Source organism: Myiozetetes cayanensis, unplaced genomic scaffold, assembly GCF_022539395.1.
Source record: "Myiozetetes cayanensis isolate MyiCay16 unplaced genomic scaffold, myiCay2020 scf18, whole genome shotgun sequence".
In the NCBI taxonomy this organism is placed as follows: domain Eukaryota; kingdom Metazoa; phylum Chordata; class Aves; order Passeriformes; family Tyrannidae; genus Myiozetetes; species Myiozetetes cayanensis.
The window spans coordinates 10,929,648-10,952,479 of record NW_026087389.1 but is presented as its reverse complement, the minus strand read 5'-3'; the positions used below and the strand labels follow the sequence as shown (position 1 = coordinate 10,952,479).

Genomic DNA, 22,832 nt, shown 5'->3' with positions numbered 1-22,832 from the left:
CCTAGTGGCTCTGACATTTGGGTTTCTTCTGGGTTTTGTTTCTTGAGTCAACCCATTTGTATTTGTTTCCCTGGTGCAAGAGGAGTGCAGCCATGTCCCTGAGGTTATTAGTATTGCCTGCGCTTTCAGGAGCGTCTGCGTTTGCAAGTGGCTGATCTGATGATTAATGCGTGGATAAGCTGAAGAAGCCTAACCAGAAAGGGTCGGGGGACTCGCTGGCATTTTTACTTTAAAAGGAATGAAAGCCAAAGCCATGATAAAAATAATAGATGTGTTAAGGGGAATTTTAATCTTGAGGCAGCAAGATAAGGTGTGGTGCAGAGACAGGCATGTTAAGCTCTCTCTACCTGTAGGGCTGCACAGTTCAACCTGGCTCTGGTGTCACCCTCAGCTCCCTCCATGCCAGGCTGTCCCTCTCTCTGCTGGTGTGGCACATCCTGGCTGCAGTACCAGCACCCTGAGGTACCCACATCCTATTTGGACCCACCATGTGGTGATGGGTGAGAACAGAGACCTTTAATATTCTCTGCTGATGGTTTTGCTCTCTACCTTCCCTACAGAACAGAGTCAGTGGCAGAGAAGATGCTGACGAATTGGTTCACGTTTCTGCTGTACAAGTTTCTGAAGGTGAGTTTGGGAAAGGATGGCAACCCTGTGTGGAGAGGGAGGTGGTTTCTGCCTTGCCAGGACAGGCAGAGTGCTACCCAAAGCCTGGACTAACATGCTCCTGAGCGTTGCCACTCCCTCCTGGAGCAGAGATTGCTTCCCAGACCCCCGTTCCCATCCTGGTTTTCTGAGATGTGATTAATAATTCTGGGTCTCCTTTTTGGGAAATAGCTGAGTTTGAGAAATGAAATCCATATTGGGATTGCTTAATGCATAGTGGGTTTGAGATCTTAACAATGGTGCCCTGAGGAAAGATAAATATGAAGCAACTCAGCTGAGTCTTGGAGTGGTCCCCATTTCTCTCTCCTTGTCTCTGCTTGTGTAACTCAGGCGGAAAAAGCCCTGGGAGCAGGTCCTTCTGTAGGCATGACTGTGATTGGAGGCTATTTCTGCCTGTTCAAGTTGTAGTTTGATGAGTTGCACTCTTCATGTAACACTGCGGCTTCATCTCTCCAACACTGAGGTTCCATGGTAGGGGAATTGTTTCCTGCAGGCATCTCTAATGCTGCTGCTTCCCCTGCAAAGGGTGCCTCGTTGGGGATGAATGCCCCGAGGGACCTGTTGACAGCCAGGGACACAGCTCTCCACTGTGTTAGCTTGAATTCACCTTTTTCCTAGTTTCATTGGGGTAGCAGAAGAAGATGTCAAAGCGTAAGCTCTGTTTTTACCACTTGTTCATCTACCCGTATTGAGAACATTTATTCCACCAGGACCAGTGCTTCCACCTGCTGGAGCTGCACCAGTGGCCATGTAGGTTACACAGCAGCAGCTCCAGCCCATGCACCCCTGGCTCAGTCCTGCTACCACGTTGGGATGGCTCCGTCAGGGTGAACGGCACCTGCAGTCCTGCTGCTGGTCTGTGAGTCCGCAGAGCTGTTTCTCGGGATCCTGCCTGGTGTCGGTGCAGCGAGGCTGGGTGGCACGCAGCCGTTTTTGTGGGATTTCATCCCTCATTAAGATAAAGAGAGTTTGAACCGTTTCCAGCCAAGAGATGAGAGCGAGCAGTAGTCTGAGCAGAACTCAAGTGATCGTCAATGAGAGGTGATTTATAATATCACTTACATGCACTTGGCTTTTTGCCTCTGTCGAGGGATAGCCTGTATCTATAAAAATCTAGCTAGCGTGCAGTGGAGATCGTTTGCCAGAGGTGGGAAAGGAGAGGAGCTGTGCTGGTCATGGGGAGATGTCAAACCTCCATCCACCTCTTTGTGCCAGGGCTTTGCCCAGCGGGGCCCTGCAGCAGCAGTGCCCAGTGGGATCAGGTAGGGCACTGGCAGATGGCTCTTTGGGCTCTGAGGACTCGGTGGGACAGGCAGGAGTAGCTCTCCTTGTGGATAAACTCCCTCAAAGCTCCTTGAAGTGGGCAGGGTTGTGCACTGGCCAAGCAAAGTGCAACAGTGAAGTTGGGCTATGAAGCCCAACAGTGGTGTTTGGGGACATTGCATTCATGTGTGTGACCTGACTTCCTTGGCCTGTCCTGACTGGGCTGGGCCATGTGGGCAGGTGACAGGGGTCACCTTGTTCAGAAACTGCTTTGGATCAGCTCCCGTACCATCACTGTCCTGCATCTGTCTTTGTATAGCCCTGTTCCCCTTCAGAGAGGGTTCTGGGTGCATCACCAGTGCAGGGCAGATCTGAGGATTAGGAGTAGCAGGTGAGAGATGTGGGGATGGGACCAGGGCAGTGCTTTTTATGAAGTCCTTCGCTGCACCATGACTTTGGCGTGGGAAAATGCCTCCGACCTCTGGGTGGTGTTAGCAGCAGGAGAGAGGTCTGATCTACATGCACCCTTACATACACAGAGGGTCTGAATAAACTTGCTGGCTGTGAAATTTGTTATGCTGGCATTCATCTCCCCGGGAAGTGGTTGAAACTCCATTTCTTGAGTCACTTGAGTTAGACTGGAAGAGTCTTGAGGATGTGCTCATGGCCTCTCCTGGGTCAGAGGAGACCCACGGGGCGATTTCCACCTGTCTCCTGGCCATGAGGATCACAGGTGGCATCAAAAGCAGGAGCAGCCTGTGGAGTAGATGGAGAGTATCACAGCAGACAGTTTGCCAGCAGGGAAACTGCCCCAAACTGCATTAATTGTGTGTGCAAATGAGGCAGGCGGCCGCGTGCCCAGCTGCCAGATCAACTCTCAGCAAACCTGCCTGGAGCAGGGCCGGGCATCCAACATCACATGGCTGAGATATGCTGGGGTGAGGGACAGGGACAGGACAGCCCCTCATGCCCAGGGCCAGCGGCGTAGGGAGCCAGTGGGGACTGGCGCTTTCAGCAGGACCCTGTAGAAGCATTTATCAGACTCTTAATGAGACACCTCAGGGAAAGGGAGACGGATAAATTGAGACAAGTGCTGAAAAATGCACAATATTAGGTGCCTGATGAGCTAGATCTAGTCAGTAAGACAGTTTGGGAGTTCGCTGGCTTGCCTCAGCCTGCTCCTAACATACCAATACGGGCATGTATGGGGTGTCTGCAGCTGCCCTCCTCCAGCTTGGCTCTCAGAGAGAGCCCCCCCCTCCAAAGCCCTCCTCAGTCAGGCCCCCAGCAGTGAGCAAACTGCATTAGGGCTGGCAGTGTGGGCACAGCCACATTTAGGGGGCAAGCTCCCTTCCATCAACCTGAGGGGCAACTTGGCCCTGTCTCAGTGGTCCCCTGCTGAATTTCACCTGATGGACTTCATCTTGGGTCAACTGCTGTCTTTGGTCCCTGTTCATTCTGTTGGTCTCAGTCAGGGATGATCCATAAACCACCCTCACCTGTGGTGTCTCAGCACACTGTGACCCACAGCAGCACCCTGGCCCTGGTCTTCAAGAGCTGGTGGGGCCAGTGAGGCTGGGAGTGAGGTGCTGCATTTTGAGGGTAGGACCCACATTCAGAACAGGTGGGTCAGCCGAGCTGCAATGTGGAGGATGCACAGAGTCAGGGGGACAGGGCAGAGGGGCTGTGTTGGTTGACATTAAGGTGTCTGACAGGTCAGAAGGAGACCAGAATCCCAGGGCACACAGGAGCCTGCAAAAGCCTGCATGGTGCTGGAGGAGTGGCGTACCCATCAAATGAACCACTGATGCCTCCATCCTTCCTGGGAGGCAGTAGGGCTAGCTCCAATCCATGCATCCAAAAGAGAGCTTTATTTCCTGTCAGCTCAGCTGGCATTCAAGGAGCAGAGGAAGTGATGCTGTGATGTCTGGAGAGCAACTGGGATACCAGTGTGGTAAGGACTGAACCCACCTGCCTTGGTGTGGATCCCAGAGGGGGGTGCAGAACTGCAGTTGGCAAGACAGCACCTGTGCCTTACTGGAGAGGGAAAGGCTGTTCGTTGAGATGGGAACAGGGAGTCCTACTCCAGGCTGTCCTCCATCCACACCACTTCCACAGACTGGGAAGTTTCACAACGAGTGTTTAGAAGCAACCAAAAGAAGCAACTCAGGTCCTCTGGAGGGGTAGCCTGGGGTGCCGTGGGACCCCTGGGGGCTCACCACTCTGGTCAGCCTTGCCTCGCTGGGCAGCCAGTGATGCGCAGCCGAGCGCCCACTTGGGTCTCTCACTTTTCCAAGCTGACTTAATGAAGCCAAGTTTGCAAATGAAACATAATTTCAAAGACAGGCATGTTGTCGGAAGGTCTGGGGATGATGTATGCCTGTTCCTGCTCGTTAGCAGCTGTCTCTTTAATTACCGCAGATGCTAACGAGATGCTAACAGCATATGGTGACAGGGAGAGCAGCCGCACTTTGCACCAAAGTACAATTTATTTGTGAGGCGGCCAGGAGGGAGGGACGAGGGCTGGTGGGGTAAAATCTGCTGGGGCTTCTCCCCATCCCCTCTGCTCCCATCATACCTTTCATTCTCCCTTAGGGCCAATTCCTGTGTCTGCAAGGGCCCACTGCGATGCAGCTCAGGGGAGATGTTTGGGCCCTGGGTGATAAAGGGGTGTCCACTCCCAGTCCCCCTATACCAACTCATTGCTCCAGGCTGGTTGGTGCCTCCAACCTTGTCATGTCCTTTCCTGTTCCTGAATCCAGCATCTCTGGGGGAAAGTGTCTGGTCCAGTTTCCCTTTCCCTTCCTTGCAGATGCTGGTGTGGCTCTGTCTGGTGGCTAAAGCTGGCTCTGACTACAGGGGTTTGCAGTGGGGGGATGTAGGTGGCAAATGATTTAACTGCAGGAAACCTCATTGCCTGGTCCCTTCCATCACTGGGATTCTCAGGGTGCAGGTCAATAGACAGGCTGTATCCCATACAAAAAATCCACAGACCCAACCTACTCTTCACTAGCCCTGAATTTAACCTTTTTAGCTTGTCTTTGGCCTATAGAAGGAGCAGAGCTCACAGAGGAGTGTCTGGAAACTCTGTGAAACTGAGTCTAGGTGTTGGTAGACAAGGCAGCACCTTCAGTGGGCTTGGAAGGAGAGAATGAGTTCCCTCCACAGGATGAATTTTACCATGGGCTCCCTTTCTTGTAGTCTTAAGCTGGAGTCTCTTTGTAAAGCCACATAATGAAGTTTGATGTTGCAGGGCCACAGCAGGCTCCTGACGTGGTGGTGGTTCTTGCAAGACAAAGCTGGTGCCTGGCACCTTCTCACCCCTCTCTCTCCCTCTCCTTCATCCCCTGTCCTGCAGGAGTGTGCTGGGGAACCACTCTTCATGCTCTACTGTGCCATCAAGCAGCAGATGGAGAAGGGACCCATTGATGCCATCACAGGAGAGGCTCGCTACTCCCTCAGTGAGGACAAGCTTATCCGGCAGCAGATTGACTACAAAATGCTGGTTAGTGCAAGCAGAAGCCTCACTGTTACTGGTGCTTGTCAAGACTGCCAGGTCCAGCTATTTAACAAGATCTTGAAGGCACACAGAATACTTCTCAGGGAGTGGTTTGTCCCTTGTTCTTTCTGGCATCCCTGAGGGGCTTCTTGTTCTGTCTGAGTGGTGCCCATCTCAGCCAGGGTCAGAAACAGGGCCTTTGCTTGGCAAAGTTTGCTCTAACCATGGGCATGAGAAAGCCAAACATTAACTGGATCCTGCTCCATGTCTCTCCAAGCAAACCCCAAGACTGTGACAGGTATGGGTGAGAGGGACTGTTGAACATGTGCTGCTTGGAGCAGTCCAAGGCTCGTGTTGGGTGGGGATCAAAGCTAGAACCTTGAGAATACTGCCAGAGATGGAGAGGATTCTCCTCCATTATGAGCCCTCTCCTCAGTCCAGCTAAGTGATAAGCCAGGCCCTTCCCCTGGCTGAGCCTGCAGCTGATTCTTCACTGGGGTGATTTGGGAGGGGAGTGGAGTGTGCCTGGGCATTGCTCAGTCTAGACAGGTTTTGGTGCACTGAAGTGAAGTTTGCTGGCCCAGCATTCCTCCACTGATATGATGCTCCCTTTCTGGGAATACCTGGAGATTTGAGGGTGGCAGAGAGAGGTGAGGAAAGCAGAAAGGGAGAGCAGGAATGTGTGGTGTGGCTGCAGCTCCACAGCAGCCCAGGAGGTGAGAAGACATGACCTCTAGACAGCTCTAGTTTCACGTCCCTGAACCTGCCTTTGCAGCCAGTGCATCACAGCCCCTCACTCAAGCCTTTCTGACCTCCCTTGTGCTGTGCAGACCCTCAACTGCGTGAATCCTGAGAATGAGAACGCCCCGGAGATCCCTGTCAAGGTGCTGAACTGTGACACCATCACACAGGTGAAGGAGAAGCTGCTGGATGCTGTCTACAAGGGTGTGCCCTATTCCCAGCGACCCAAAGCTGGAGACATGGACCTGGGTAAGAGAGAAGCCAAGCACTTCCCTGTGCGGAGCAGGGATATGACTAAGAGCAGAAGTGCCAAAAAAACTGTTCAAGGCAGGAAAATCTGTTCTCATACAGGAGCACATTTGTGCTTGTTCAGTCCACTTTTGCTGTGCTGGTGGCACTGGCTGTGTGTGGGGAGCCCTGGAATGAGTGTGAGTCCTGCCAGTAGAGGGAATAGGGAGAGGAGCTTCCTCAGCTCTGACTGTGGTCTGGATTGCAGGCTTGAGGTGTCTGAGGCCCAAGGAGGCCTGCAGTGTTAATCTTGTTCCTAAAGGGGGGACAGGAGAATGGAGAGGAGCAAAGGAAACAGTCACCAGGCTCTTTCCTTGAGTACTTGGATTTACCCAACACATTGATAGTCACCAGTCCTGGGGTTCAAAAGGGGCTGGAAGGGCTCTTTGGCAGATTCCCAGACTGTGCTCCTACCCTCGCCTTGCCTTTGTGCTCCTATCACCTGCTAACCACGAGCCCTTCTCCTCATGGGGACAGAGTGGCGGCAGGGCAGGATGGCCCGGATCATACTGCAGGACGAAGATGTCACCACAAAGATCGACAATGACTGGAAGAGGCTGAACACCCTGGCCCACTACCAGGTAAAGGCTGTCGTGGTGGAGAGCTCTGAGCAGTCATCAGCTCCTTTGAGCATCTATTCTCCCTCCTCAGCTGGGTCAGGGCCTAGGCTCAGCTCTCCAGGAGCATGGCCAGGAGGTCTGCAGTCACTTTCCTGCCTGGGCCCCATGTTTATGGTCCTTTTAAATGGGGCATCTCCAGGGCTCACAGAGGCTGTTTCCAGCTCTGACCTTACTTTGCCTTTTTCATGCCAAGGTATCTGGTGTGTTCCACCCCTTCCCCCGGGCTGTCACAGAGATATGATGGTCCCCTTTGCTGTAGATGATGTCCCTGGTATGGGTGGCACTGTAGCTTCATCCCACCGGAGCCGGTTTCTCCCTGTGCCGGAACTGTTCCCCCTGTGTGTCTCCAGTGTGGCAGCCTGCTCACACCATCTCTGCCCCCAGGTGACAGACGGCTCCTCGGTAGCCCTGGTGCCCAAGCAGAACTCAGCATACAACATCTCCAACTCCTCCACCTTCACCAAGTCCCTCAGCAGATATGGTGAGTGCGCTGGGGCATCCTCCACTGGGCTGGCAGGGGAGGTGGCACCGGGCTGGGCGTGCAGACCAAGGCACAGGGCAGGTGACTCTAACTGTGGCTCACGTGAACAAAGTCCTCCAAACTCCCAGCTCTCCTGCACCATCCTATTTATTCTGGTGTTTGAGAAGGAGTAGATGTGCCCAGAGCCATCTCTCTTTGCAGTGTTTTGGACTCAGGGGAGAAAGACACGTGTGAGATGGCTGCTGTTAAGGGATCCCTTCCTTTTATTCCCCTGAAATCTAATTAAAATAGGCACAGAGGCACTTAGCACTTAAAAGAGCAGAGTTGGAAGACTGCAGCGAATATGCCTTGGTTTGGAAGGGCACAGTGTGGTCAGCTCAGACTGACACAGGAGGCATCTGTGGTCCTGCCACTTCTGTGCTGGGAGCAAGACAGGACTCTGAAAAATTCCTTCCACAGTGGTCCTGGCCCCTGTACATCAGACAGGCTTGCGTGTGGCCCAGCAGGCTGTGAGGATGGTCCCAGCAGAGCTCCCAATCCGTGGTGGCTGCAGAGGCTGGATCCCAAAGCTCCTGTGGAGGGAAGGGGAGTGATGGGGCTGGTGGCAAGGCAGAGGTGTGGGCAGGGTATGAGCATCCACCTCTGCTTGGTGCTTGCAGAGAGCATGCTGAGGACAGCCAGCAGCCCCGACAGCTTGCGCTCACGGACCCCCATGATCACCCCCGACCTGGAGAGCGGCACCAAGCTCTGGCACCTGGTGAAAAACCATGACCACATGGACCAGCGGGAGGGTGACCGGGGCAGCAAGATGGTCTCAGAAATCTACCTAACCCGTCTGTTAGCCACCAAGGTATGGTTCACAGGCACAGAGCTGCTGCCTGCCTTTTGAAATCTGGGTGGGGAAGGGTAGTGATTTGCACTGTCCAAAAGTGGTAAGTGCTGCTTTTTTATTAGCTGCCTGCTCCCGCACAGGAGGAGCTGCTCTGTTAGTCTCTTTCCTGAGCTGGAGCTGTATGGCAAAACCTTTGGTGAGTATCCCTTGAGTGGATATTCCAATCTGCTTTTTGCATCCTTTGGTGTTTTTATATCTGTGAGCAGCTAGCTGCTGGTCTGCAAAGCAGAGGTGCCCTGGGACAGGGCATTCATCTTCTTTGGTGTTTGGGATAAAGGTGCAGGATTGGTGACGTGGGAAGAGTAGTTACCCTGAGCATTTGGCCTCACAGCAGGTCCCCCTTCATTCACTACATACAAACCTTTTCCAGTGCTGAGTGGGTGCTGCGTGTCCGAGATGTTCCTAGAGAGGATCAGAGGGCTGTGCTGAAGATATTGGCTCAGGATTGCAGAGACTGGCCTTAGCCATCTCCTCTGTGACTTGGGACCCCTCATGGGACGAGGGCTCTTTTTGGTGATGTCTGTCATCAGTTCTTGGGTATCCTAATGGGACCCAAAACAGATCACATTCACTTGGTTTTTGCTCTGTATGGTGTTTTTATTCATATGCTTTTAGCAAAACAGTGAAGGAGACACCTCATCATTGCAGTGTTTATTTTCCAGCATAAATCACTGAGAACCAGTAGGGTTACACAGATTGTATTGTGCTGCTATTCCAGCTGTAGGAATAGAAGTGAAATTGGTTTAGAGGTCGACCATTAGTTAAAGACGCGGCTCTCTGTTGGTGCTGGGTGTTGCTGAGCAGCCCTTCTCTCTTTCTCCTCTTCAGGGCACCTTGCAGAAGTTCGTGGATGATCTGTTTGAGACCATCTTCAGCACAGCTCACCGTGGGAGTGCTCTGCCTCTCGCCATCAAATACATGTTTGATTTCCTGGATGAACAGGCTGATAAGCATCAGATCAATGATTATGATGTCAGGCACACCTGGAAGAGTAACTGGTAATGGAGGGAGACAGTGGGATAGGGGGGTCTAACAATATCACATCTTCCAATCCCTCCCACAGGGAGCAAAAATATGTACCTGGAAATGATCCAGGACAAGAGAGGCCCATATCTCTCTATTTCCGGTGTGGGTAAATCCTTTGCATGCCTTCCTTCATCAGAAAAAATCCCAGGAATGCAATGCTCCCTCAGCCCTTCCATCCCCAAATCCCAGGCACCACGCTCCCCCTGACGGCTGCAGTTGCTGAGGACCACAGCAGCTCTGTTTCCATCTCACCTTGGCCTTCTCCATCCTCCGGGCTCCTCTGGGGATGCCAGTCCCAATTCTCATCTCCGCTGTCCTGAAGGTGTTTCCACACTCCTTCCTGCCACTCAGCCGAGCGTGCCTTAACGAAGTCAGCACAAAGCCGAGTACACATCCTCCCTAACCTTGCCCTCAGAGCCAGCCCCCTCGGCTCTGCTAATCACTGGCTGAAAAGCAGGGCGGAGCAGCTGATGAGCCCTCCCTGGGTGCCGTGCTGGGGCCGGGGCTCCAGCAGGCGTTGGCTCTGCAGCCCCCCTTGGCATTTTTCATTTCTGCTGCCTCACTGATTTCATCTCTCTGATCTTGCCATGACTGGAGATGGGTACGTACGTTCCCGTGTCTGGCATTTGTTAAATGGCAGCCAAATTGCTTTTGTGTAGTTCAGTAACTGTTTGCAATTAGCAGGGCAGGAAAAGAAACATTTTTAAATGGAGATGTGAGAGCGCAGAAGTGCTTGGAACTGATTTATAACTCGGCTTCCTATATTAAAAGAAGGAGCGAAAGGCAAGGGAGGAAAAAAAAGCCCCGCTCTTCAGGGGCTGGGCACGCAGACTCCTGCATACTAATGCCTGTGCTTATCTCTGGGCACTAATTCGACGTGTGGAGCTAATTTCTCCAGGCCATTCCCTTCACAAATGAAATATGTACATGCACCCAGTACCCTCATTAGGAAAGTCCTGGGGAACAAAGTGTGTTTTGTCTTAGATAAAAGCATTCGCTGAGTGTAGGTGCTAGGGAATGACAGAGCAGAGAGGCTTTCTGGTGGGGGGAGGCTCTGAGATGCTCCTGGGAGAGGAGAGGGACAGCAGGATTGGGAAACAGTGCCATGGAGGGTGGCATGTGTGTCAGTATGCAGGAAACATCCAGTCAGTGGCTCGCCAGCAGACCCGCTGCCTCTACAGCTGAGAGCTTTATTTCCAGCATCTGAGGCTGCCTAAATTCTCCTCTGGTGTTAAATGTGCTAATGAGTCCCTTGAGGAGGCCAGTTAACTCCCTTCTCCGACACGGGAGATGTGTGAAATGCCACACAGCGCCTTCGAAGGGATTATTGAAGTGAGAGAAGGGGACCGTGCTTGGTTAGACCCAGAGGCTCAGCAAGGTCTCTTCAGTGTGAGTGGATCCTTGGAGAAACCACAGATCTGTGCTGCCCTGATTTGCCTTTGGAGATTCTGGCAGTGCTGAGGAACCTTTTCACGAAGAACTGTGGCCTTGTGAGGGTGGGCAGGGGGGAATGGCCATTTACCCAGGATGTTTGCATCCCTGGAGCGCTGGGAAAAGCAACCTACCCAATTCTGGGTCATGGGGAGCTCGTTCTCCACAACTGGAGTTGCATGTATGTGCCAGCTGCCCTGCAGGGCTTGGTTCAGGTGCTGACTCCTATTTCCTTCATCCCTCAGTCTACCTCTACGTTTTTGGGTGAATGTGATTAAGAACCCCCAGTTTGTGTTCGACATTCACAAGAACAGTATTACTGATGCCTGCCTATCCGTGGTGGCTCAGACATTCATGGACTCCTGCTCAACTTCTGAGCACAAGCTAGGAAAAGACTCTCCCTCCAACAAACTACTGTACGCCAAGGACATCCCCAACTACAAGAGCTGGGTAGAAAGGTGAGTAGACTTGGCAACAGCTCCTTGCTTCACCTGGGGAAATTACCGTGGATGTTTGTGAATGTGGGGACTGCTGTTGTTGGGAGGGCTCCTCTTGGCAGCTGTCTGAAGAAGAACTGTACTAGTGCTTGTGGAAGGTGATCCTGTTGTTTGGGAGATGATGCTTTCTCATGATTGTCTCCTGGAATGAGTTTGCAGTGGCTCTTTGACAGAGCCATTTATGACTTGCTTAAGGGGTGCTGAAAGCAACCTCCCCTTTTAGTTTGTCTGACGTTTTCTGTTGTAAAAGCTTGGTCTGTGCTAGGGAATTACTAACACCTTCCTTGGTTGCTTTCGAAGAGCAATGAAAAGTCAGCCTTGGACTAGAGAAGTGCCTTTTCTGTACCATGACAATACATGCAGATTTTGCTGAAATGCTTGAAAATTATCGTTTCCCTTCTCTCATCCGTCAGTACATGTCACCTGGGATCCTGATGAGAGTACATGCTCTGAGGCAGTGCTCAGGCTGCTGTCTCTCTGCCGAGGACCAGGGAGAGGAGCAGGTCCCCTGACTCCTTTTGACACCCTCCACCTTCCCTGTTGAGCCGATGAGAGACATCCCCCTGTCCCGCTGAATTAATGCAGTGTTAAAGGTGCAGGGTTTGAATGCTACTGATTGCAAATTGATGCACTCAGGCTGTGTTTAGCTTTATCCTTTTGGGAGAGAAACCTAGATGTCCTCCAAAGCCCTCCAAATAGAGCTACTGTTAAAATGTTGCCATTTTGTGAAGTGGAACTTCATAAAACTTAAAAAATGGCAGATTTCAGGTTGCTGATGCAACTTTTCCTTTGTGGTGATGTGCTGGGCTAAAGATGGTGCCTTTTTTCCTTGACTGAGGACCCTTCCTTTATTCAGTATCTTAACCGAATACAGAATGAACCAAATGAAAGATGTCCAGGCAACAATAAACATCATATTCTCTAGTTTGTAAAGATGGGACTTTGTGGCCTAAATCATCGTTTGGATACTTGCTTGTACACAGATATTTTTGTCATGCCATTGGCATGCCTGGTGCTTTGCAGGCAGTTACAAAGACAAGCTTCTTCCCTTGAGGAAGATAGGGCTTGAATCAGAAGAGACAATGCCCCTGAAATACGATGACTGAGATGAGAGATGAGCTGCATTGTAATAGGAGGAAGTTCTTTGCATGGGGCTGGATGGGTCTTTGGAGTGGGGTCCCGCAGGAACATCACAAGCTTCGTAAGGTGAATTTCTCTGACCTTGCCATCTCTATGACAAAAATATTCAACTCTGTATGTGTGCCTAGAGGAAAAAAGGTATAAAACCATTCCAGAGTTAAACATTGGTCTAGACACGCTGCGTCCCTGGGGAGGAGGTGGGAGATCTCATTCGTGACAGACGTTCCTGCCAATACTTACCTCTGGAATGGTCCCAGAGGCAGCTGAGCAGGGGGCAGAGATGACCTGTGCAAGGGGTGACTGCATCTCCTACTGCTCCTCTGCTGCAGGGAATTATGGCATAATCAGCATTTCTGACTTTTGGCGTGGTTGCCTCACAAAGCTTTGCAGAGATGGGACAGGAGTGGTGTGAAGGTGGCTGAGTGGGACTGATGGTCCCACCTGTAGGTCTGTCTGCTGCCATGGTTCTGGAACCAGCTGAAAACAGGGCATCTTGTCAGGCTGAGGAAGGAACAGCGCAGTGAAGGGCTTAGGAGTTGGGGAAACACAAGGGGTCGTGATGCTGGAGATGTGGCACATTAGGTGTCCTCTGGAAATGGTAGGTGTGACTGGAATCTTGGTCCACACAAGCCATGCACACTTGTATTGAGAAATGATGGTTTCCTCCCATCCTGTGTGTCATGATAAAACCCAGAATATAAAACTGCTGCTCTAGGAGATGTCACTCTGGGGTGATCTCTCTAGGGGTGTAGCAGATGGCTAGTTTTGTCAGAGGTCCTCACCACAGATCACTGCTCTCCTGGCAGAGTCTAAGAATTCTCTTGCATCATTTTCTGGGTGTGAATGAGCCTCTGTGTAAAAACTGCCCAAGTAGTTTATCACTAACTGAGTTCAGTGCTGTGGGATGGAGTGGATCCTCATATTCATCTCCTCAAGTGGTCTTGCTGCCATCTGCTCCTATCCAAGTGCTTCAGCCGTGTTCCATCTCAGCGTTCAGCTGATGACACTAATGATGCTAATCACTGTACCAGAAACTTCACTGAGTGAGGAATCATGAGGAGTACAGCAAACCTGGGAGAGACTGGCACTCTGTATTTCCAGGTGGTGGGAACAGCTAGGGCTTGTTTGCTGTGGGTAGGGTTTCTTTTTAAATGAGGCCTGAGGACACAACCCTGGTTTCCAAAAGGACCTCAGCAGCCAGTCCACTGGTGCATCTGCTTGGTGTAACCCTCCTTCTACAATGGGTTGCTGCAGCTTTGATGTCTCTGGGATGTGGTGAACATCCTGTTGGATATTCTGTTTTTCCACTGCCACCATGCATGTATTGCTGCAAGGGCGGGATGTGACCTTGTCTTGTGTTCACACCCCTAGTATTTAATGGAAAGCAAAGGGGCATTATTGGCTTTAGCAACACACTGACCTTAGGAGGGTGGTAACAAAGCCTTGCATGTTGCTGCAGGTGTGGAGGGTCCTCGTGTATGCAGTTTGGTGGCTAAACATGCCAGTGGGATGGGAAGGAGGAAAAATGTGTGGTTTAGGAGAAGTTGGGAAATCCCTCAGAGCAACATCTCCTGGCTTCCCAGCATGTTGGGCTGGACTGGGCTGGGTGCTATTCCTTCAGGAGCACATTCTAATGATGCTGACTGCTCCATGGAGTGCTCAGAGACCTCTTGATGAGAAGCAGTGTTTTAATGGGTGATCATGGGATGTCACTGCTCCGAGGCAAGATGCTCTTCACTTGCCTCTGCAGTGGCTGTTCTCAGCAAGCATTGTGGCAGGGACACATCCTCTTCTGCCCATCCCTATCTCTGACCCACTCCTCTGTTCCTGCCTTGCAGATATTATGCAGATATAGCTAAAATGCCAGCGATCAGTGACCAGGACATGAGTGCGTACCTGGCGGAGCAGTCGCGGTTGCACCTCAGCCAGTTCAACAGTATGAGCGCGCTGCACGAGATCTATTCCTACATCACCAAGTACAAGGACGAGGTAAGATGTGGCAATGCAGAGTCAGGCCTGGGCTGCAACTTTGTCCTTGTTTCTGCAGTCCCCTGCGCTTTCCTGTAGAAAAACACACCATGAAATGCGGGATAGTAACGTAGTCCATATTCGTGCTTGAGCTGGTGGAGTAGAAAAGGTTTGGGAGTCATGAAGCCAGGTGCTGAGGTAGATGGCGCTTCATTCCCCACGTTTTCTGCAATGAGTAATGTGCAAAACACCTATTTTTCTACACATTTGGCGCACGAGCTCCATGAGGCTGCAGACTTCGTGGCGTTATCTCAGCATTCCTCCCCTATCCACTGCCACCAGTCTGGCACCATGGAGGTATCAGCACTGTGGAACTGTACAAGTGATGTTTAGCTCCACTCCCCAGGGAAGCTAGAGGATGTGGTGGTCTCTTCAGTGCTTGTTTTGTGAACGTCAGTAAGGATGGTTTAAAACCCCTCTGTTGTAATTTATACAAATTAATTTCTTAAAGCACTGTTCAAATGTACACCCCACATCTTATTAAAGCAATAAAATATGTAACTACAGTAAAATATGGATTTATACATATAGCATGATATTATAGGTTTTATTGTCTCAATGAAGGGTTTTGATGACTACGTTTGAATGGTGGCTTATTTAGGTGACAGAGTACCAGAACATTTCCCCACTTGGAGAAAGACAGGAAAGGAAACGGGGTCCCTGTTGTACCCTGCAACAATCCTGAGAGGCTTCTCCCAGCACCTCTTTGGGGTGTGAATTTAGGGAGTCCACAGGCAGGTTGTAGCCAACCTGGCTTCTGGATTTAAGGTCAGCACTGGAATCATGGTGGCCAAAGGCCTGTGGAGCCAGGTGATCTACAGGGAGAGGAGGTCCTGACTTTCCTACAGGGATGGGAAAAAACCCTGGTGCTTGGGAAGGTGCCGTGTCCCTCAAGCCTTAAATCCCCCAAACACTGGGTGACAGCAGGGAGGGAACCGTGTGAGGGGACCACGTGGCATTAATGAGCTGCTCTTTAGGGGTTCAGGTCCTCTTCTTGTGCACTAACGGCAGTCTGACATCTGTTGAGTGTCTTGCTGTTGCCTGCTCTCCAAGCATCACAAGTGTGTTCACAGCTCTCAGGAACTTCTTTTATTATTTGTAATGGGATTAATAAATCGCAGCTGTTCCCTTTGTTTGTTTTCATTCATTAAGCACAATTATATGCAGCCCGATTGCACCCTCTTTGATGCAAAATGGGAGAGAATAATTTTTCCTGTTGTTCAGTGCAATAATATGCTGTCATTGGCTGTGAATGAAAATCATAATTAATTTTCATTTGGGTACTTGCATCTTGATAATCAGTGGTCCTGGCTCCTTACAGCAGGTGACAAACCTGGGTCTCTCTACACTCAACACAGGTTTTCTTTGACTGCATTGTTTCCATAAGGCTGAGATAAGATGAGTAGATAAATGCGTGAGCAGTTTGGGAATCTTTTCACACCTCAGCATCCCAGGATATACAACTCTCTTTTTGAGAGAGGCAGAGGAGGCAGGCAGGGGGAATAGGCTCCTCTTCCACTTCTCAGACCAATCTCATTTGGTTCCAGCTCGGGCACCTTTCAGGCATGTGGGGTTTTAATTTCTGCATGACTGTCATTGTAGATATTTTGCTCAGTGTGTAGCGTGGGGGCTGAGAGCTTCCGTGGAGATTGATGGGGAGGAGTGTCCCCAGTAGCAGGTTTGTGGCAGAATCTATGAGTTCTTGCCAGTCCAGCTGCTGCCCTGGGTTGTTGCTGCTAAGGGTGGTAAATCAGATGTACCTGGATCTTGCTAGTGAATTTTCACCTCCTCGGGAGCTGATGCCAGTGCTGAGATGCAGCGTTCCCTTTTCTTTTGGGAAGAGATTCCCCTTCAGCCATCTCTTATTGCCACAGGAGACAGAGACCAGCCTGGTACTGCCCCAGAAAGCTTGGGGGAGAACCAGTATGGTGGTGGCCAGAGGCTGGTTGTGGCAGCGTGGTGGGTGCTGCTCAGCACGCCCTGCCCACTGCTTCACAACTTGCCATCGCTGTAGCAGCTCTTAATCAAAAGGAGCTGATTCCCCATTAAGAGTTACCTGTAGGGCTCCTGATGGACTTTGCCTGCCTCCTAGTAACTCTATTAATTATACAACAGTTTGTTTCCAATTATGCAGCCAATGAAATGGTTAATCAAGTCCCCTTTGACTGATGCCTTGATATTTAATTGCAAAAAATTTGCTCTCTCAACTAGCTCACCCGAGGAGATGAGATTTCTGTCAGGTTTGTTTTTTTAAATCAGCTTTTCTGCTCTGCTGGCATGATGTTAGTGAGATGAGACTCCTGGCTGCTGTGAGGGCAACTGCCCCTTCGTTTTACACTTCATTACTCCCTTCTCCCCAGTCTGAGCGTCGTCCTCCGCCCTTCTGCTGCTGCTGGTCCTTCCCCAGCCCTGGGGGCACAGCCACATCCAGCCCAGGGCAGGGAACCGCCCCTCCACCCTGTAATCTGTCATCATGGCCAGCGGCTTGTTTAGAGAAACAGGATTTCAAGGGAGGAACGTCATGCTTGGGTGTCTGTGGGTACACCCCTTGAACAGGACTGAGGGCTCCCAGGCTTTGCTGGTGCATCCATTTGATGTCCCCTCCATCACCCCAGAGCCCCCCAGTTGCCAACCTTGGGGAAGAGATGAGCAGGGTTTTACTACTCTGGGTAGCTGAAGCCATATGAATTTCATCTTTTTGTGCTCATGGAACCAGTTCATGGCTTGATTGTGGTCTCTGAAACACAACTGCTGCTTCCCTAAGGCATTAAAGGACTGTTAAGTCACAGACATGGTGTTGGCTTGAATTTGGGGTTCACCCTCCAATGTTTTCTTCACTTCCCCATGTGTAAGTTGCCTTCTTGTTAATGTCCAGCAGGTCCCTGGTGTTACTGCAGCCCCTTGGGGGCCCCAGTGGCCTCTGTCTGTGGGGTGGCACCACTCAGAGCCATGTCCTCCACCCTACACCTCCTTTGGCCCTTCCTGGCTCCCCTGGGGACAAGAACAAACGTGCGCTGCTTCCCGTGGGACCACATCCCCATGCCCTGACAAAGAGCTGTCAAAGAGCCAGCGGGCAACAAGGAGCTGTTTTGGGTAGGTGGGCATCTCCTCACTCTCTCTTCTCCCCTCTCTCCCTAGATTTTAGCTGCGTTGGAGAAGGACGAGCAGGCCCGGAGGCAGCGGCTGAGGAGTAAGCTGGAGCAGGCGATCGACACAATGGCCTTAAGCAGCTGAGAAGGCGGCGGCGGTGCCAGCGTCCCGCGCAGTGGAGGCAGCAGGAGGGAGGGCCGGCCAGCGGCAGCCGCGGGCACAAGACTTTGGGGCTGGGACCGGCGGGACCCGCGGGAGCCTCTGCACGCTTCCCACGAACAAACAAGGAAACCTCGCGCTTTAGCGGAAAAAACTACAAACGAATCCCGACGGCGGCAGCAACGTCGATAGAACTCCCTGACCCACAAACAAACCCCCCCCAGTCCAACCGGGACGCAGCAGGGACCTTGTAGAGAGGCAATGCCGGGCAGAGGAGAAGGGGGATCGCCTGCCCCATGGACCTGCTGGGCACCCCTTGTCTGGGCAGAGCCCCTGAGCCCACAAGGACGGAGGGTCGGGACCGCGGGGCTTTCTAGGATGGCGTTTGGATGTTGTTACTTTGGTGAAGGGAGGGGGGTGGGCTCCTATTTTTACTGTACTTGACTTGCTCTCCCTTCCTTCCCCCCAGCTGTCCACCCCCTCTCCTCCTCCTCCTCCTCTCTCTTTTTCTGTCTTTTCCCCTTTCTCTCTCTCTCTCTCTCTCTGGCCTTCTGCCACTAGTGTTAACTGCTATATTTGCACAATTTACACAAGACAAACAAAATTTTTAATTTAAAGGAAAAAATTATAACAAAAAAACGGGAGGGGAAAAATATTCTAAATTTTTTGCAACAAACTAACAAAAATGGTTTTCAAAGATAAGCTAAAGGACTGATGCTGGGGAGATACGGGGGTGGGGGCAGTAGGGGTGGGCAGGAAAGGGAGAAATCCCTGAGCTTTGATATTTCTACAATATGTCCTGTGCCATGTTTTATTTGAATGTTGTTTAGTGCGGAAAAAAAAAAAATTGAAGAAAAAAAAGGTGGGAGTTTTGTTAGCTGAATAGATGCTGTTATTTAAATGCTGCTGAGTGGTTCTGGAGGTCACAAGCAGAGAGGAAGGGAGATCCCAAGGCTCGGGGTTTGTTTTTTTTTTCCTAAGGGATTGCTGAGGGATGGTCAGTGTTTTGTTGATCTTGTCCTTGTTTTTCCAGTTCAGTGGCCATGGGGTGGTCTGGGCAGTGCTGCCTGCCCCTGCTTGTCCTGGGATGATGGAGGGTAGAGGATGGTTGCAGGGGCTCCTGCTGTCAGGAGGGTTGATGGAGAGCCAACCTGGCTTTTTGGGATGGATTCCCTGGCACTGGAGCAGCCTTAACAAAGCCCCTTTATGTTTATTTTTTCCCTCATCATGTCTTTGTGCTGATGTAGGGGAAGAGCCTAGATCCTCGGGGAAAGGGGAGGCAGATCCTCTGCACCTCCTGATGGGGATCCCCCTGGCAAACCCCCTGGCTTACCAGCCCGTGGAGGGACTGGGATGATGGCTGCCACGAGGCTGTTGCCCACTCTTCCACCTGGGAAGCCCAAATGTGTGCAGGACCTTCCACCCAAGGTTGACCTTTCTTTCTCTGTCTTTTACTTCTTTCTCCCCCTTTCTCTCCTTGCTGTCACCCCATCTTCCCCCTGCTGCCTCCGCCCCGACAGGGACTTCATTGGTGACCTGAGGTCACTCCCTCAGCTGCCCCCTTCGAAATGTCAGTTCCTCGCGGGTTTGTGCTTTCCAGAGATGAAAAGGTGCTGAATGCTGCCTGGAAAGGCAGCAGGAGACCAAAAACTTCCAAAAAAATGAGCAAAACCCTTTCCTTTTCTGTACTGAGAGCTCCCGTTGCTGCCCAGGCCACAGCACACGGGGCCGCACTCTGCCAGGAGCGGGTAGCTGTCAAAATCCAAGTGGAAAGAAGCCCAGCTGATTTCTGTCCGTTCCCTTAAACTGCAAGTTAAGGGGGGGAGAGGGAGAAATAATGAAGTTTTTAATTAAAAAAAAAAAATAATAAAAGTGTGTATATATATATATGTGGTTACAATCTAATTCTCGCGCCCCAGTGGGGTGCTGTATAGTTAACTGAAGGAGAATCGAACCGATATAAATACAAGATGAATTTACACAGCCAGTTAAAACAAAACAAACGACAACTGCAGAAAAAAAAAATAAAAAAAAGATACCAAATGGTCTGGAAGGAACTTCCAAGCCTTTCTCACCATGCAGAACAATCGTTTGAAGCCTGCACATCTCTCATTATGTTGTAATTTTGTTTGGTTTTGTTTTGTTTTAATAAGGAGGGAAAGGAGAGAAGATGCTGATTAAAAAAAAATGAAAAAAAAAAAAAGTCAAAAAAACCCAATCACTACAGCAAAAATATGTTTGAAAAGGAATTAATAATTGTTTCCCAAACCTACAAACCCTGAGCTGTCGCTGGATTTCTGAGAGCTGTGGGCTGTTGCATGACTGTGCTAGATTTTAGTCTGAGTTGATCTTTTTAAGAAACAGAAGAAAAAAACCCATAAAACAAAAAAACTGCAAGTGTTGAATATTAGAGGTTTGTTTAGACCTGTTATCTATTTTTTTTTTTTGAAATTAATTTGTCACTTTCTTGTCCAAAAGAAGAAAAAAAAAGAAACAGCAAAAAGAAAGACTTCAGAGGTTCACATCTCAAATGTGTTACTTGGAGAGCCTTAGAGGACAGCTGTGTGCCCACCTGCCCTGTGCCAGGGCCACTGCTGGCTGCCAGCATCTCCCTGAGTGCTCTGGTGGGACAGGACCCTCTGGGGGCCCCTTGGGGTGGTCTTTTGTAGAGTTTGCTGCTGCTGCTGCAATGGGGTAGAGGGGTACCTGTGGCTCCCTTTGGTGCAAGATTGGCCCAAAACTTCTTCCTTGTGGTGTTGCTGCCTGGGTGGCTTTGGTAAAGGTCGTGGAAATCGCCTGGAGGATGGCAGCTTTGCGTCAGTGGCCATTGTGATTTGGTGGAAGGGGAGTGGTTGTCTTGAGGTGTCTGTCCAGGACTGGCATGGGTCCTACCTGTTGCAGTGGTAGGAACATTCTTGGGGGCTTCGATTGCTGTTGAGGGAGCCAAACTCATATTTTTTGTGGTGGTTGACAGGGAATAATGGGACCTCCCTGTTGGTGGTTGTAGGGGATTGAGATTTGTTTCTAAGAGCATCTCCCTGAAAATTTCCTTTTTGATGAAGAGGGTTGGAAGCACTGTTAATTTTGGAGGGTCTGTTAGCTAGCCTGTTGCTTTCCCAGCAGCAATGTTATGGGTGCTCCCTTGGCCAGGCTAGAGGGACAGGCAAGTTTCTTGGTAATAGTGGGTCTGAGTAAGATTTAGGCAATGGAGAAGCTTCTGGAGAGGTCATGCTAACAGTGCCATGGTGTGGCTGTGCTTTCTGGGCTCCCCTTGTGCTGTGACCTGGTTCTTCCAGCCCCCTGGTGATGCTGAGTGCCCGTAGTGTGGTCCCAGGGATTGATTCCCCTTGATTTCCTCCTGGAGAGCTTTGGGATGTCTGCGGTTTGCTCCACTGAGGATCCCACTGCACCTCCCCACCCTGCGGGGTCCCCTTGCTGCCTCTTACAGGGAGGGTGGTGGTTGACAAGGTGGGCATTGCAATGCTGCCCACAGCCTCTGGCACTTCCTGGTGCTACCTTTGCCTTTCGTGTGATGCCCAGCGTCCTTAACCGTGCCAGGCAGCCTGCCCGTCCTCCCTCGCCCCAGCCTGGCGAGGGGCAGAGCCGGGCTGGCCGACCCCATCAAACCCTGCCTCGTAACAGGGAAAGGTGGGGAGAAGAAGCTGGGAAGCATTTGCAGGACTCCTCTTGCTGGTGGTCTCGCCCATGCTCCAAAATGAGGTGAGATAAAGAAGCATCCCCTGCCCTGAGCCTGTGTTTCTGGGTGCTCCTGCTCTGCCCACTGCTGTCAGAGGCAGCTGGAGCATGCAGGCTGATCCCCCACCGCTGCAGCAAGGGGGTCCCTCCGTGCTCACAATGCCTTTTCTCTTCAGTTTGGGGTTAAAAAAAGTGCAGCCTGGAAGTGTCCCCCTCAGCAGGAACCCTGTGTCACCCCCAGGGCTGGCCCCAGCCTGGGGACAGGGAGCAGGGGGATGGATGGTGGGACTCCCCCAGGCTCACCCGCTCCCAACCAAAGCGCACAACAAGCTGTCCTTTAAGAAAGCAGGGGGAGACCTAAGGCGGACCCAGCGAGAGGCAGAGAATTCTAGCAGTTTAAAAAAAATTAAATGGGGAATAAAAAAAAAAAAAAAATCAAACACCAGAGTCCTGATTCCCTTTCTGTGATTGTTTCAGACTTGAAGCAACAGGCCAGCGCGGCTGGTCGAGCGCCCTTTGATCGTGTAAATATCCTGCTATTTCCTATTTTAATGTTCTTCAGATTTAGTACTTGTAAATAAACACACGCATCAAGGAGAGATTAAACATTTTTGCTAAACCTGGTGTTTTGCTGTGTTTTTGGGGGTGATGTGGATGGGAGGACCAAGCAGCTTTGGGTTCTTGGGAGCAGTGGACAAATCTATGGCTATGCCAGGAGGGCATGATGCAAAATAGCATCAGGATGGGCCAGCATCACTTTGGGCAGCTGGGTGTATGTGTGGGTGTGGGGACTCCAAGCTCTTTACAACTCCAGAACAGCTGTGGGGGCTGCTCTGGCTGCTCACAGGGGGATTTGGGTGATTGATGTATATGGGATTGGAGTGGGCTTCTCCATCAGCCTCTTTCCTGGTTGGCTCATGTTAAATTGTTTTAAACCCTTTCGCTCATTGCCTTTCAAAGTGTTCAGAGCTGCTGATCAGAGGCAGAGGAGCTGAACCTTCTGTGCTGCAAGAGGCAAATACCTGCCCGACTATTCTGCTGCTTTCTAGGGTCCACAGGAGCCGACTGGACTGGGGCTGGGACAGCTTCCTTTCTGCCTCTTGGACTCATCCTGGTCCTTCCTTCCACAGGGTCATAATGGGGTGACGGCACAGGTGCTTGGGAAGAAGTCCACGGTGGTGAGGTGATGCTGCTGTCGTGTCTCTGTGGGCTCTGCACACTTCAGGGAATCTTCTTTTCCATCTCCTCATCTTTTTCAGTTCCTGATCTTTGTCTTTAAAGCTGTCACCCTGTAACTCTGGGTACCTCTAAACTG

At 51.0% G+C, this 22,832-nt stretch overlaps 1 protein-coding gene across 2 annotated transcripts in view; it reads left to right on the top strand.

Moving 5' to 3' along the window:
- Positions 1-22,136, top strand: part of PLXNA1 (plexin A1) — a 116,711-nt gene extending 94,575 nt beyond the window's left edge. For both annotated transcript variants that reach the window (XM_050312783.1, XM_050312782.1), the window contains exons 23-32: positions 561-627; positions 5,288-5,434; positions 6,259-6,418; positions 6,935-7,038; positions 7,462-7,558; positions 8,218-8,408; positions 9,279-9,448; positions 11,153-11,365; positions 14,383-14,533; positions 17,711-22,136. In XM_050312783.1, coding sequence (XP_050168740.1) covers positions 561-627; positions 5,288-5,434; positions 6,259-6,418; positions 6,935-7,038; positions 7,462-7,558; positions 8,218-8,408; positions 9,279-9,448; positions 11,153-11,365; positions 14,383-14,533; positions 17,711-17,806 — 1,396 coding nt within the window. In that variant the 3' untranslated portion in view covers positions 17,807-22,136. The remainder of the gene's footprint in view (positions 1-560; positions 628-5,287; positions 5,435-6,258; positions 6,419-6,934; positions 7,039-7,461; positions 7,559-8,217; positions 8,409-9,278; positions 9,449-11,152; positions 11,366-14,382; positions 14,534-17,710) is intronic.
- The last annotated feature ends 696 nt before the right edge of the window (positions 22,137-22,832 follow it).